The sequence below is a fragment of the Gavialis gangeticus genome, unplaced genomic scaffold (assembly GCF_001723915.1).
Source record: "Gavialis gangeticus isolate Ggan-Ray unplaced genomic scaffold, GavGan_comp1, whole genome shotgun sequence".
In the NCBI taxonomy this organism is placed as follows: Eukaryota; Metazoa; Chordata; order Crocodylia; family Gavialidae; genus Gavialis; species Gavialis gangeticus.
The window spans coordinates 24,856,331-24,873,174 of NW_017729030.1; the positions used below are offsets into that span (position 1 = coordinate 24,856,331).

The following is a 16,844-nucleotide window of genomic DNA, read 5'->3' on the forward strand; positions in this document are numbered from 1 at the left end:
CAGTAAGTGTAATGTCTGTACCTGGCCTATGAGAGGAGACTAAGTGATTTGGCTTGTTTGACTTATTAAAATAAGTCAAGGGGGCAGGGGTGGGCAGGATAAAAATTGCTTCTCATAACTGTATCAAGCAGGGTAAAGCCCAGGAAGGGAGAACAGCTATTTCAGTTGCAGGACAGTGCTGCCAGAACAGCAAACAAGTTTAAACTGGTCAGGAATCAATTTAGACAGGAAATCAGAAGAGGGTTTGTAAACATTAGAAGTACAAAGATTCTAGAACAGTTTCCCTGGAGAAACACTGGAGCAGCAACCTGACTGGTTTTTATAAGAAACAGCCTGATAATTTTTTAACAATATTATCAGAAGTGACTATTTATCATAAGAAGGGACCCATAATATCCTTCCAATCTTATGTTTTTTTCCATAGTAGAGAAATGTTTATAGAATGATCCACAGAAAACCAGGGAGAGCATCTTTCTCTGCCTCTTTCTTCCTCTCTGCCCCCACCCCTCCCATTTAGTTAACTGTGTGACAGAGCAATGGTAAGAGCCATTTGGTAAGAGCTGCAGCAGCACAGCTCTTACGACATGGGTACATTTACCCTCTTTCTTCTTAATTCTACCCACAAGATTCCAGGAAAACAGACTAAAATGGAATACCTGAAAGTTGTTTTAGACACGAAACCTTTGGAACTGAAATCATGCAAGCTTTTCAAACAGGTCCTGCCAGTATATATCAAACAGAGCTTGAGACCACAAGTTCAGTTACATTCTTTTGTAAGAAAACTTGTAAATTTCCTTGCTTTGAATGTTGTACGTCATGGTGTTCTTGCTTGTGCATCAAAAAATTACATGGCAGTAACTTTTAAGAGAAGTGCATTTCCTCAGGAAGTTTGTGTGGTTTACCAGGAGATGCAGAATTGTTAGAAAAGACCCACTGCTTTAGACCCAAGCTACAGATTAAACAAAATTATGTTTATTGCTTTGCCCCTTTCTTTAAAAATAGATTGCCTTTTTCTCCTGAATCACTGAATAATCCTAAAAATACAGGTAGTCAAGTAAAGTTGGAAGCATGAGAAGTATGTAAAAAAGTTCTTAGTCAAATACACCTCATACACAGGCCCATATTTTCAAAAATGGCCTGAAAGCTTTTGAACATAAATTACATACAGAGATACATACAGCTAAGATAATTGGTTTGTGAAATTGTGAAGGTGCTATGAGTGGTTTCAGCACTCATAGCACCTTCTACCAGCAAATAAATTGAATTTGAGTGAAAACATTTATTATATCCATGTGCAAATGTTTGCGACTACAACCTCACGTGTGCATATACTGAAACCAGGTTGAAGCCCCCTTTGAAAACCTGCTCTAGGATTTGCATCTTTGCTTTTAAAGTGACAAAGGGCCAGACTTTTCTGTGATGGTAAAGGATGAAGATGAGTTATACGTCAGAGAGCACAGACATGAGTCTCATTTGGTTCCTTTGCTATTGTAGTGATATTTGTCTTATTTTTTTCTTTGTTCAAGCAGAAGGAAACGTCACCCCACTTGGGCAGAGAGAATCAACAGCACAGGTGAACTTGTGCGAGAGAGCGGTCAGAACTGTGGTCTACAAAAATGTATATTCCTCTTCCCAGCACAAACTCCACCGTCTGCCAAAAGTGTTATGCTATAAATACAGGTTTAGGTAAGCCCCTTCCTAACCATATCTTCCTATAGTGATGGATTTGTGACTAAAGGGCCCACTGCTAGGGAAACCACAGCAGCACAACAGATGCACATCTTGGATAGTTAAGAAAGCCCTCTCTCTTCAACCTTCATGAACTTCCATGCTACCTAAGTGGCCAGCTGCAAAAAGCCTCGAAATAATGACAGGTATTAAGGTGCAAAAACATTTAAAGCCGAAGTTCCTATCAAATGGCCCTCCCCAAGTTCATACCTTATTAAGGCGACTTATTTCACATTCATAGTGCTCTTGTTTTCTAGCCATTGAAGCATTTTTTTCTTTCAGACGCTTGTTCTCTTCCTTCATTCCATGCAAGGCTTCATTCTGGACTTCTTGCTCTTTCTGGAATGTAAAATATATATAAGTTGATTCAGTGCAGCTGGAAGAATTTTCCAAGAATGATTTTCAGAATCTCTTCCATCTGGCAATCGTGTTGTACTGCTGTTCCAGGGAATTATGCCAAAGTGATGGTGAGAAAGAAGCAGGAGAACAAAGAGTTAGCAGAACCTTAGAAAGTCTTTTGAGGCTGCATCCACCAATCACCTTATTATTAGATAGAAGGACAACATGCCAGACCAAATCCTGGTCCCCTTGTGCCCATTTTGTGGTCCTTGGTTGCACAAAAAGAGCCAAAAAACCATGTGGCTAAATAGATGAGGCAGCACAGAGAGGACTACACAACCCCACATTAACCCCTGGTATAAGTGGCAAATTCACATGATCTCAGCAGTGGTCCAGCAATCATGGTAGTGGAATACTTATGTGAGAGCCACAGCAGATGATAGTTTACGGCAGCCCGGAGGCTTCTCTGAAGATACTTCTACATAGCACAATGCAGTGCTTGACAAAGCTATCAAAGCTACCTCAGGTTACTGGAAAAAGTATTACCATGGTAGCACAGCACTTCCTCCAGCTAATTAGCTATGCTGAGAAGTGGAGCATATTTGCCCAGGCAAAGCATCATCATGCTGTATAGTCTCTGGTATTCAAGGTAGCTCATTTAATGCTCCAGTATCTCTACATGGTGCATGCAGATAGTTGCATTAGGGGTAAGATTAAGTCCCAGCAGGATGCAGGATCAGAGAGCAGCTAAAGTAGTTCACAGACACCTTCCTACACCTTTCCCCCAGCTGTGATGCCTGGAGCTTACCCACATCTATATGCTGATTCAGTGCTATTCCCATTAAGGACAGCACTATGTTACTTTATGATGATGTAGGAATTAACAGAACAGGCTTGTTAAACTTACAGTCTGATTCTGATCACACACCAGATATAGGCTGGTATTACTGTACTACTTTCAATGCAACTACTCCTGATTTACAACCGGATGGAGCAGAGATCAGAAATAGACTCCCAATGTGACTAGTATTGCACAAGTTCTTGACCAACTGCTCTCACAAAGGTAAGCACGTTCCTTGTTAGGCAACTTTGGTAGATTGGGTTAGATCAAAGTTATTTTGAGTTTTTTTAATTTAATTTTAAAAGCTTGTTTCTTCTTGTACAAAACAAAAGTCTTACTGTTAAGACTTTTCCTAATGCAGCTGCCTTGGGCAATAAAGAAACAAATGACAGTGATCCTAAATCTGCTGTGTTTAAACACACAAGGGACTATAAAACCCTGTCTTATGTGGAACAGGTGTGCCTCTGTTCAGTTAGCTACTACGTAGTTACTGCTTAAATGACAGGCAAAAAGTCCATGTGCACATCTACTCACTAATAAAGCAATATACATTTACAGGTGATATGGCTTCTCTCAATAGAACCCAAATTACTTCAAATATTTAATTTCTTGAAAACAAACTGGAAAGGATACCAGGGTATCTCCTGATTAATTAGAGATCAGTTTTTGCAAATTACTTTTTAAAAATCCTTAAATCCTCATAAATATTTCGATCTCTTCTTGCTTTGGTACTTGCAGTTCTCTCTAAAGTCTCCCATAACTCCCAATTCTCTAAATCCCAGCATATGCAAAATACAAATTTGTAGCTTGGAAAATAGTTTGTTTTGCTATTAGGTGTGTGCAGGTTTGTTATGAGTGACAAGTGTGTTAGAAGGATTGCTTATCAATTCCTTTCCCTCTTTCTTTTTTGTTCTGTGATCTGTATTTAAGATCATGCCATCAATATTCGGATCCCTTTCAAAGGTGTTAGCTGGGGACAAAAGATCCAATGAAATCTGAACATGGATGACTTGATAGCCTTTCCTAGTTGAATAGTTACAGCAAGAGGTCTCATAGGAAACTGTAGTGAAAATAAATAAAGGGACATGGCCTAAAAAACACAGCCAGTGAGAACTGGCACGGTGAGTCCAGACTGCTTGTTATCAAGGAAAGTAAAATAGGGGAAACTGAAGATAAGGCTAAACTCATAACAATACCAGTTGGCATCCTTTAAAGGGCTATACCACCATACCCTATACTCCAATCCCTCCGCAAAAGAAAGAGGAAATACGTACAGTCTGATAAAGACGCAGGAACAGCTGCATTTGACGCAGCCTTTTCCCAAGCGTCCGAATGCTAAGGGATGGCTATTCTTGAGTAAGCACATTCTTGAAAGTCTTTAGATCCTCAGCCAAAAAGAGAGGCTTGCTAATACCAACAGCACCTGCCACAGCGTATGTTATCCTTTCCAGTGGCTTCACAACTGCTGAGCTAAACCAGTTCAATACAGTTACAGACAAACTGTTTACATATTAGATAAGAACAGGATAAGTATTTTATGCTACACCTCTACATGTAGGCATGATCTCAGTTGCACAAGCAAGAGATGGATGAGTGGATGAGCCTGCCAACTAGTTCATAACAGTCCCAAGCAACTTAATCCAACACACTGGTTACAAGCACATGAACAAAGAATTTATCAGACAGACTTTTTGTAGATCTGAGGAACACCCAGCTATCCAAGTCCCAAAAATTATCCTACCCTCAGACACAGGGCAGCTAAAAATATAGTTCTCTAGAAGTAGGAGATTCTTCTCAGGAATTACTTTAAAGGAGGAACTTACTGTAAAATACAGACAAAGAAGGAAATACACTAGGATGTCCAAAATAACAACTACCAGACCAATCTAAACATAAAGGGAACTAGCATAGAATAAAGAAACATAACATGAGCTTAAAAGAATACCCATGACTTCGCAAGTCACTTCTGTCAGAAGAAGGGCTTTGACAGGTATCCTAGAGTCAATTTTTTGAGATTACTGAATCCAGGCAATCATGAATGACTGGAAGCTTTCAAAGAAAAGGGAATAGTATAGAGATGTCTCAGAGCCCTGCACAGTCCTACTTTATCAGTGTGCCAGCAGCAAGTCACCTACTACAACCAGTGTCACCCAACACACTCTGATCACTATGAGACTAATCCTATGAAAACCACCTTGCCCAGACAGTCACCACAAAGCTGCAAAAACTGCATATTTTTCAACACTTCTTTGCATGAAGAGATATTTGGTTTAAAAAGGCAACATATCTACATTTCTGACCAATTATGAAAGATCTTGAGAATTCAAGAGCAGCAAAGGTCTAAGAGTTTAATGTCTTAAGAGGCTAATGTAGTATAGTTTTGAACCTTTAGAACTGGATTACCACCCAAGATTTTTTTTTTATGACAACCTGCAATCTTTCTACTGACAACTGAACTTTTTTACTTTTTATCACACATTTTACATAATGAAATTGTAAGCCTGCCCTGGATGCCAGTAATAAGAGGCTGGTTCAGACTTAGGGCTTTAACACCAGTTTTCTAAATCTGGCTCAAGCCCCCACCCAGAAGCCTGGGGGAAAAGAAATTAACTGGATGCAAACAAACTTACACATGCACAAACAATGATCAACTAAAACAGGATTTATTATAGGGGGAAAAGCAATATACACATAACCTTAGAGAAAACCATAACCATTAAATATTAAGTGAACCTCAAACTGTTAATAGTCTAAGGGCCAGGTTGCATAAGACATTAGCACATGTTAAATGCACTTGAAACTCATGGGCCTGCACGTTCAAGCAGGATGATACAGGCTAAGTGCGCTTGTGTCGTATCAAATTTAAGATTTTCCAGCAAGTGTTTCCAGATTATATTAAGGAACACATGTTGAACTAACATTGGACTGCTCCATAGAAATAATATGATCAGTCGTGATCTCGAGGCTGGGACCTATAATTTGATTGTGGGTCCCAGCCCCAAACCACACAGGAGTCTTAAACTAGCTCCAGCGTAGTCCCAGCACTAGAATAAAAAATTAGCTAACTGCCAGTTTCAGCCCTTGGGACTGCATCCAAGCTGGTTGCAGACTCCAGTGCAGTCCCAGGGCTGGGACTAACAATCAGCTGATTTTCTGTCCCAGCCCCCACACCATCTAGTCTCAAACTAGCTCTCTTGTGGTTCTGGGACCTCAAACAACAATCAGCTGATTGTCAACCCAAAAAGAGGGTTGCAAGAATATATGGAAGGGTTGCAGACAGACTTTAAAAGTGGATCAACAAACTTTAAAAATGGATTCTCCTTTAAAGGAGAAAAATGTGGGAAACTGGTTTTTCCCTTGTGTGCTGGGAGAGTTCCAGCATAGATTCATAGATATTTGGGTTTGAAGGGACCTCAAAAGATCATCAAGATCTCTTTCCTCCGCTGCACTGCTAAGAAGGTTATCTCCCAGCTGATAGGTGTGCTGGTGATTCCCTCTCCCTAGGTGCAGCACCTTGTACTTGTCCTTGTTGAACTGCATCCTGTTGTTTTCTACCCACTTCTCTAACCTGTCCAGGTTAACATGGATTCAGTTTCTACCAATCAGTGTGTTTGTTTCACCCCATAGTTTGGTGTCATCTGCAAATTTGAACAGAGTGCTTTCTAAGCCATCATCCAGGTCACCGAAAAAGATATTGAACAGCACTGGCCCAAGGACCGAGCCTTGGAGAACCCCACTGCCCACATCTTTTGAGGTCAATACTGACCCATCCACCATGCAAGGGGCTGCTTGAGCCCCCCCTTGCCCCACACAACCATCCCCTGCTTCACACACTGAGCAGCTGAGGCTTGGGTGTGGGGGGCAGCAGGTAAGGAGTGAGGGGCACTGGGTCAGGATTGACTGTTGATGTTTACAAAGGGGCCCCAGTACAAAAAAGGTTGAGAACCACTGGGCTAGGAAGACCAGACTGAGACTCCTTGGTGGCTGCTGCACTCCTGCTTAAACACAAGACGATGCTGCTATGCCTTGTTTGTCCATCAATATTTGCATCCAGGCTCATTTGGAAGGCAGATCTTCAATCAAGCTCATGCTTTCTTAGCTTTTTTTAAAAAAAAAAAACAGAGTTTACAGACAAGCATTTTTAGTCATTTTTAAAGGCTACCCATTTATGGACAATTGTCAATGCTGGTTTAGAGCCTTTCTTTGTTAGGGGGCATACAGTAGAAAAGTAAGGGTCTGTATCATGAGTCAGCTGTTGCATTCAACCATAGTCTCCGGTATGCTAGATCTCTAATCTCCACAGGAAGAAAGATCAGACACAGGCTCATTGAGCAAGGTCCTTAAGCTGATTTTTAACTTTACAAGCATATGAGTAGTCCCATTCTGCTAAAGTAGGGCTTGAGCTAGATGAGAAAAAATATCTGCTTGAACACCTCACAGTTCTTCAGCTGATCCACCTCACACAACTGGGTCTCTTTTCCCTTTTCCTTCCTAAATTCAGAGCAATTATATAAGATTACAAACCATCACTGCTATGTTCGCAGATGACATGACAAGTTTTACCTACAAAGATATGAGTTGGGGGTGGGGGGAGAAGAGCTCAGTTTATGATACAGCTGCTAATGACAAACTCCAGTATTTGAATCCTAGAAATGACCTGTGCCTTATACTGCTTCCAGATTGAGCTGTGGCTTCAGGCCTTGCAAGAAAACCCCAACTTCAAGTCTTAAGATGTGATCCATTCCTATTACAGGGTGCAGTGTATCCACTACTCTGATATAAATTGACATGATCACAGTAGAAAACCGTATTTTTTTTTTGCAGGATCAGGCTCCAATGTTACTAAGATAAAGAAGAACTTTATACATGCTTTGATATGTACTTCAAACATCCATTCTGATAATACAAGGCAGTAAAAATCATTGTGTATTTACATTTAAACATGTAGATATACAGCTGAAAGTATTATTGGTCACTCAAATACCTGCAGTATTTTTTTTTTATTGGAAACAAACAGAAAACTCACTTGAAAACTGAGCAAGCTGGAAGGGGACAGGTACAGAACTAATTCTGATCTGTATTCTTATCTCATTACTTAGGTAAGCTTTTGAGACCTGTGGCTCCTATAGATTTAGTTCTCATTTGCTTCTCTCTCCTAGCACTGCCCCCTTCCCCACTCTGCCCCCTATCTATCTCTCTATCCCATCTGCCTTGTCTTTTGTATTCTAATTTATCTCTCCTTATACTCTGCTTTCTGAACATCCTTTCACAGCATCTGATGAAGTGAACTTGGGTTCATGAAAGCTTGTGCTCTCTCTCTCTCTATGTATAAATACCTTAGTTTGCCTCCTGACTAACATGGACCTACTGTGAAAGCACTGTTTAAATTTCCCACGCTCACCCTTCCTCTCCACCAATAGTCTATTCATTTAGTCTTCCATCTACTTCTGGGGTGACACAGAAGTTATTTCCTCCCCAGTGGAGAATCTCTGATCTGAAGTCTCATCCACCCCCTCACTTCACCAACATAATGCCTGAGAACAAGCCCAACGTGCTATTCTCCTCTTGCTGGTGAGTAACCCATCTCTTACTAGGAAATAAAATGCACGTAGCACCTTGGAAGCAAACAGTTCAGTAGAAAAGGGTAACGTAGGGGAATCCTCCTACCACTTCCTGAAGGAACTTGTCTCTGGCCAGGCCTCTCAGCCCTTCACATTCTTGCTGATTTTGGTACTGCTCTTCCTCCAGCTCATGCACTCTCTTCTGTGATGCATCCAGTTTTGCTTTCACTTCTGCAAGCTGCAAAGCAAGCGCACACACTCACAGGCTGATTCAAGCCTAAGATGCTGAGTGATGCAGCATCCTTAAAACTCCTTCAAAATCTTTGTTCTCAGTAACTAGGCAGAGAAAGAGCAGGATTCGGTTAGGAGTGAATATTTTTCCCTTCCTTTTCCAAACCAGGCTTTCTCCATAAGATTATGGGGCCAAATTCTTAGCTGGTACAAATCCAGTTAGCTCCATTATTGATGATGCTGCCAATCCATAGAAGCTGAAGATCTGCATTTCTTTATGAATTTAATGCTCTTTTCATCCCACTGTGAGCTCCCTCTGCAATGATGTCATTCAATCAGAAGAGCAAAATTATTGATCATGCAACAACCAAGTCATTTTGATTTCTTTTTCTCCCTTTCACTCTAGCACTTTGGCTAGGGACAGACATTACACATAAATCTGTTTAAGTGATCAGAAACTGGTTTAAACCTGTAACAGAACAGAAGTTCAATGCATATAAACCAGTTTGAAAATGGCTGAAACCGGTTTGAGATAAACCTGGTTTAATGTAGTATCAGACTTAACTGATTTGGCTCAAACCAGTTAATGCAATGTCTGTCCCAGACCCCTTGCTGATTTAAGATAAACCAGACACCCCCAGCATCTCGGCATGCTCTCTGGGCTGGGCGGGGTTCTCTGCTCCACAGCAGAGTTGGCCCCTCCCTTTGCTCCCTGGCTGTAGCTCTGCACAGACTGCTGGCGTCTACCTGGCTTCCCCCTCACAACTCCCTGCTAAGCAGGGACTCCACCATCCCCTCTGCCTTACACAGCATTAGCTAGCAGACTACATGCTGGCTATGGTCCATGCTGTGGTAGACAGCACAAAGGGAGAATCAACAAGTAGCTGGTAATGTCCCTGTGTTGTTTCCTTAATGAGATGATAAACACCGAGTTAGGGGTGATAAACACTGTTATCAATTCCCTGCTGGGCTGGTCAGAAGTAGGGGAACCCCTCTCTAACCAAAGAATACTGCCAGGGCCTCAGTTCAGCACTGTTCAAGGGAAGGGCGCTCTAGCACCCCTCCACCCTCTGGCTTCTAGCCTGAGCCACTGCAGGCATGTGCTGGCATTTCTGGGATGTCTGTCCAGTTACAAAGCGGATTTAGCCTAGCCAGGTTAGAGTAACCTGCAAAGATTGAGTCAATTCAGGCTCAGGCTTTTTATATGTCTGTCTGTACAAACATTTTGAATGTTTGTAAGCATTTGGTGGAGAGGTGGGAAGGGGAACACACTTATCCTGCTACAAGAGCTGGTTGGAAAATTTCAGAGACAAAGGGCCTTTTTACAGGGTAATTTTGGGTGGCTCCTGGAGCTCTTAACACCTGGCCCATCCATTATTAACACCTGAAACCAATTTTAAACACTTGGTTAAGCAGCTCAAAAGTGCCCCAGTTCAGGGCAGGATTATCTCTGATCCTATATTACCTATCTTATGTCATTCTAAGATGTAGCCACTCTAGGCTACTCTTAATGTTAATACCCCACCTGCCTCCCCCTCCTATGCTGGCCCATATTGGGCCACTACCTTCCCCCTAGCCTCCATAGTACCTCAGATCCCTGATTGCTGTACCCTCCCCTTCTATATACTTGTAGCTGCCCACTCTGTCTGTCCTGGGGGAGCAAGCAGCAAAGAGTTAATCTGCCTACCTGGCTGTCACTGCTACATTCTGGGTGGGCTCAGCCCAGAGAAGAGCAGGAGTCTGGCAAAAATAAGTGGAGGGGCTCATTCTCTTATAAAGCACTACAAGCATGCTTGCATTGCTTTATACGATTATTTGATCACTTGTTACTTAAAAGAAAAAGAAAAAACAAGGTACAGGCCACCATTTTTATAAGCCAATTAATTACAATGTTTTCAAAGAAATGGCCATGGAACATATCAACAGGTGGGGAAAAAGAAACCTGATACTTTGATGCAAACAAGGGAAGGGGAACAAAAATATTTATTTAAAATAAAAAAAGAGAGTACAGAAGTCTTTCCTAGGGGTAACAGTAGGGTAGGGATTGGCAATATTTTTGGGCAGCATGCCAAAAACACCCACAACCTCAACTTGTAAAATACTGCCATGTTGAAACGGGTGGCAGGGAAGCTGTGAGGGGGCCAATCCTTGTTGTGACAGTGTAGTCCTGGCCCCTTCCATGCTGTCCACCACAAGGCATGCATGCCATGAAAAATGCCTTCACATGCCGCACTCTGTATTGTGGGTTGGGAGTGAGGGGCAATAGCAGGGCATGGGCATATCGCTGCCCCCCACAATCATATTCTTCCCGCCTCTGACAGGTGTCCTCTTTTTTGAAACAGGAAATATGGTGGTAACCCTACATAACAGAGACCAGAGGTAGAGCTTCAGATAAGATCCCTTTCACACTCTAAGGGGCCTCAATCTAGTGATTCATAAACCAATTTGGAAAGTAGCACTGAGAATGGGGTGAGGGTCCCTGGATCTGTCATGCATATTTAATGTCTTTGGCACACCCCACACACCTGTAAAGGAAACCTGACTTGACATGTTTTATGAACTTGTGGAGGGCATGAGGATGCCATTTGGATCAAAAAGACCTATTTATCTAACCACTATGAATCTCATCTCCAGTAAACAACTGCTAGAAAAATCATAATCTCATTAATTTATATTTTATATGGAAACATCTTAGTTTTTCCTTCTGTGGGAGTGAAAGTATAATGTGAATGTTTTTATACTGTTTAAAAAAAAAAAAATCACCATAGCTATGGTCTGCCTTGTATTTAAAGATGGAGCCACTGTCAGCTGGTAGCACTTTCTGACCTACACAAAAACAGTCAAAATTGTTACCTTTCTTTCATATTGTTTTTTCATACTCCTGAATTGTTGATCCCATTGTTTGTTCACCTCCAGCAGCTGTAATTAGCAACCAGTAATCCTCAGTCAACAAAATTTACTTACAATGCATTTTTAGATAAAAACAAACTAGCTAGCAAAGTTGTTCAACATCACCTCATTAATTCACCTTGGGGAAATGAAAGTTCAAAGGTTGCAAACTTTTGTGGCATATCTGCCAATTCTTTGCTATTTTTCACCCATAGTGCAGTCAAGGTGCAGTGACTCTGAGTTCACGAAGTGATATTTGCATCATACAGACACATGGCAAATAGCAGGTAATTCATGGTTAATAATGCAAATGCCAACCTACCACGCCCATGCAGATTCTTATTAAAGCCATCCCACGCTTTTCCTTATCTACAGTTTACAGTTTAATTAATTCAAATAAGCATGTTAATAACATCTGTGAACCTTTAAACCAGGTGTTTTTATGTAGCCAAATTATACAGAAGTACTTTTGACTTTAGCAAGATAGTTCATGTAAGTAAGTAAGGCAAGCAAGAATTGGGTCTCATTATACACATAAATAGCATATAAAAATTTAGCAGTAGGATTAATACCGGCATATTTTTATGGTACATATGAAAAAAAAAAATTCCCATTTCTTTCTAGTTAGCTTCACAGTAAGCCATTTGTTTCAGTTCAGCTACAACCTGTGTCATTCTAATATATTATAAGTAATTATTAGAATTTTAAAGGGAGACTTAAAATTACCTCTTGTCTCTGTCTTTCCAATGAAATGATCTGCTGTTCAAGAGTATCTGTGGATGTGCTCTTCTTTTTTGTCAGCAATAAACACTTCAAATAAGGAGAGAGAAAAGGACATTTAAAAATAAGTCCTCCAAAATTATGCTAATTTACATCTACTGTACAGACTGCTTACACTCTGCTGTAAAGCTGGAAAAGGATATCACCTTTGTACCACCATGAAATGTTTTATGGTAACACAGTGAAAGCAAATAGATATCTATGCCTTTTAACATGTCACAAATGCCGTCATTTTTTGCCACGACAAAAAAAAAAGACAGCAATAGTTTGTGCCATGTTTTCACAGTGGATGTCTATTTGCTTTATGGCAGCAGTGGTTGGACAGCCTGAATCTGTCTACACTCTGCAGCTACCCTGGGCAGGCCCCGGCTGCATACTCTTCAAGCCACAGGAGTACCTGCCTGGCTTGCCCTCTTCCATAGATGTGCTCTCAGAATCTCCAGGGTGCCTCTCGATAAGCTGGGAACCCCAGCTTTCCCACTTACAGAGATGAGTCCCAGAGATTCCCAGGAGTGTGTCCCAGTTCATGGGGAACAGGACAATGGACAACGAGTATTAATCAATGAAGTGGATCAGATGATCCACTTAATTAGGCAATGTCTAGTTATTTCTTAAAGCAGCTATAGTGTGAATGTATGTTAGGGCCCACTGAAATCTGGGACACCTGTTTATAACAGGTAAGGTTGCAACTCACCGGGCACATCTACATGTTCAACTAATGTGATCAAATAAACTCCAGTGCAATTTGAGTCAGAGTAAACTAATCTGTCTTTACAGCAGAGTATAAGCAGACTGGTAGATGTAATTTTTCAATTGCTAACCAACATCACTGTCTACACATGTATTTAAGCGCAGTAATTCACTCCGCTGTTAGATAGTACCTGTGTCTGCTGGGACTGTCCAATAGCACTGTCAATTAGTCAATTAGTCTACACTGGCCCAATTGCCACGCACATGTAGACGGTGATGCTTTACTATGCAGTAAATTAGTCTACTACTCAGTAAAGCACACAAGTAGACATGCCCATTGTGAAATTTGACTGCATTACGGATTAAATATTTAAATAGCAGTTTACATAAAGAATACTTTCTTTTTACTAGTTAAGTTGATATTCTATTTTTTTTTAACCTTACAAGTATGTTTTGCCTCTTAAAACAATAGGATTTGGGTTCTAGGCTGCAAACCACTCTAGGCACAGTAATAAGCATGAAACATCCCAATCATTAATGATCACTAGTATGACAGTATAGTTAGCACCTGGATGATGCCTGGCAATAAGTGTTTGCGGGACTAGACAAATAATAATGGTCTGCACAATGGGTTTAAAAGGTACTGCAGAAAAGAACAGCAAGTTATTTATATCCATTATGGTATTAGGTTAATCTATCATTATTCAAATATTTTTAAAGTGGATTTTTCTTCAGAAGAAGTTTCAACTAAATCTTTACTTTTATATTGCTAACCAAACAACAGTCATTTCCAAAAAAAAAAAAAAAAGCTATCAGAGATTCTCCTGATAAACTATGATGCACACTAGATAGTAGGGCCCGTTCCACTTGGACTTCTGTTTCGATGTTTCAATGGAACAGTATTTAATTTTGAGTTTCATTTCATTTTAAAAGCACTGTTCCATTTCATTTCATCGAAACTGTTTTGCTGTTTTGATGTTGTCTTGATGTTTTGCCCATAGGCTATTCTGCACCCAGCGCTGGGAAGATCAGTGCTGCCACCAGCCCCAACTGGCAGCACCAGCCTCCTGTCATCCAGCATGCAGATCAGGGACCCGCACCCGTGGGAGGAGTCCGGCACAGCCCCGCAGCCCTCCCGGAGGTGTGGGCAGGCCCCCGATCTGCCTGCCAGACGACACGAAGCTGCTGCCAGCTGGGACTGGCAATGAAGCCATGTAGGCCTGGCTTCAAAATTCAAAACATTTCAACACTTTCAAAACATTTTGAGTGCCCTTGTTTCATTTCAAAGCTGTTTTGAAGGCTTTTGTTTCATTTCGATTTCACTGTTTTGAGCTCGAAATGCATTGTAACAGCTTTAAAATGAAGCACCGGGAGAAATTTCACACAACCCTACTAGATACATTGAATAAGAGAACTGTAATTGAAACGTATCATGTGCCCTCTGGCACACGGCATGTTACCCCAGGTGGGGTAGGGGAGGTGGGGGGGAGCCTTATCTGGGGTCTTGAGGGGCTCCTGGGACTGCAGCAATGGCAATCCTACCACATGGAGCCTGGCCAGCATCCAGTGTGTGGCTCTGGCCAGTCAGGCTCTGGTTTTGAGCAGCGTGCGCTACCTCCATGTGCACTGTTCTGCTCAGCTTTTTTTTGATGCAGGTATTTTTGATCCATGGATATTCAGGGGTCAAAAAAAACCCATGCTGCTTCATCGCAGTGCAGAGAACAGCTGAATGTGTGGTATGTAGTGCCACAGACAAGTCTGCGGTGCCATATACTGCACAGACATGCTTGTCTGGACATGGCTTTAAATAACCTAGTTAGAAGACCCAAGGAAATTTTCGGTCAGTACTGTGAGAAGCTGTAAAACTGAAGTACTTAAGTTCTTGAATCTTCAGAGTCCAATTTCTCTCGTCAGTTTAGAGAATTCAGTCAGCCACCAACCAAGAACTTCACAAAAGTAAACTACTTGTTCCTTTTAGTAATATTTACATGTTAGCATTGTATTCGATGCTGCCAAAAAGTTGTTCATCAAAAAACCCCCTGATAATATATTATGGCTCTCTCACTATCCTTGTGCGTGAAAAAAAATTCCATTTGGGTGTATGGGTGTTTCGTTTGTTTATAAATCACTCTTATTTTTCTGCTCTCCAGAGTTATGTATGATAGTTGCTATACCTATCAGGAAGAGTACATTGCAACAATCATGCAATATTTTCAAGGTCTGTTTGGCTTTATAAGCAAATCATGAAAAACAATGAGACTAAATCTACTCTAATCAACACCAGTGGAGTCTGAAGTACTTAATCTGAAAAAGCTGGATTTATTTTAAAATTACACTTATGAATCTGGCAATGGGATTTGCCTTTCATTCTTTTTCAATTGCATTTCTTCTGGAAATAATAGACTATTCAAGTTTATCTGGTTAACAACAACAGCCTCACAGGTTCATTCTCACACTTGTAAGTTTTATCTTTTTGTTTTTCTTTCACTGCACAATAAGGGTATTCCTGAAAATACAATAATTCTGTAAAAAATATATTATGTGAGCACTAACATTTGCAACATAAGTAGGAGTAGTTTGATAGTTCACTGTATTAGCTTAAATCTAGAAGCATCCTATACTCATGCCAATTTTACACTACTGTTGCTCTTGAGGTGCCAAAGCACTCAGACTCCAATACGACACAGGGCTTAGTACACCTTCCTGCTTAACTTTAAGGATTTGGGATCCCACACTGAGATCATGGAACTATCATTGTGTTTCAGTATTTTCAGGATCTGGGCCTTCAACATCTGAGTGTGACTACTCCCATCTATGTGCTATAAGCTTACCACTATATAGTACAGAAGCTGCTCACGGTTCAATTTCTTAAGGTTCACTTAAATATATATCAGTAAAACACACTATTTATCTAAAATGATGTACAGCAACCCAATATTACCCTATAGATTAAAACCTTGAGACAAAACTATTTTAATATCTGTGTATGACTACAACGGTTCATTGACAAAATGATATACTTTAATCTCTTATTGTAAGCTGCCCCGAGCCTTTTTTTGGGAAAGGAAGCATATAAATCAAGTAAATAAATGTCAATTAGTTTAAATATTTCCATTAAATAACATATCACTGATACTGGTTCCCATTAGACTTACCTTGGACTGCTGTGCCGAACTTTCCATGCTGCTTATGCTCATCTCTGCCCATAAAAGATGACCTCTGACATCAGTTTTGCTGCAAGTCTTGAAATCAAGACAAGGAAATAAATTGTATACCTCTATCCAACAAATGGGGGGGGGGGGGGGGGAATTCATTAACTTTCATTCATTATCCTCCCAGAAGAACCTCACACCTCTGTGGCAGAGCAATATAGAATAAGAGATAGGTGACGGAACTCTGATTTTATCTTTTTCCCCCTTCAAAACAGGGGCTTCCCAGAATGTCTAAAGCATGTTGTCTGTGACTAATACATGAGGCAGTACAGTTTTATATATATGTAAATTGCAATTCCCTCTGTTACTGGCTAAGCTAGCAGAGGAAATTGCACAGATGAGGAAAGGAAGAGTATTTTTTTTTCACAAAATAGCACCAGGGACTGGGCATTCTTTTCCTAGGAACAAAAGTATCAGTTTCTAGTTGGAACCAAGCCCTTTTCCTTGCCTGAGTATAGAACTTTCTGACATGACATTAAGACTTACTGTATTTGCTTACGTCAGAAAAAAATAGTGAGTCATACTTAATGACAAGTACCAACCATGCTTGTAAAAAAAAAAAAAAAAAAAAAA

The 16,844-nt window shown here is 40.7% G+C and overlaps 1 protein-coding gene across 1 annotated transcript in view; it reads right to left on the bottom strand.

The window, feature by feature from the left end:
• TNIP3 (TNFAIP3 interacting protein 3) overlaps positions 1–16,844 on the bottom strand; it is a 78,129-nt gene that overhangs the window by 39,961 nt on the left and 21,324 nt on the right. Inside the window, exons 2-6 of the mRNA XM_019522044.1 lie at positions 16,215–16,301; positions 12,316–12,399; positions 11,554–11,619; positions 8,576–8,707; positions 1,939–2,067 (exon numbers count right to left, since the gene is read on the bottom strand). Of these exons, the coding sequence (XP_019377589.1) occupies positions 1,939–2,067; positions 8,576–8,707; positions 11,554–11,619; positions 12,316–12,399; positions 16,215–16,301 (498 nt within the window). The remainder of the gene's footprint in view (positions 1–1,938; positions 2,068–8,575; positions 8,708–11,553; positions 11,620–12,315; positions 12,400–16,214; positions 16,302–16,844) is intronic.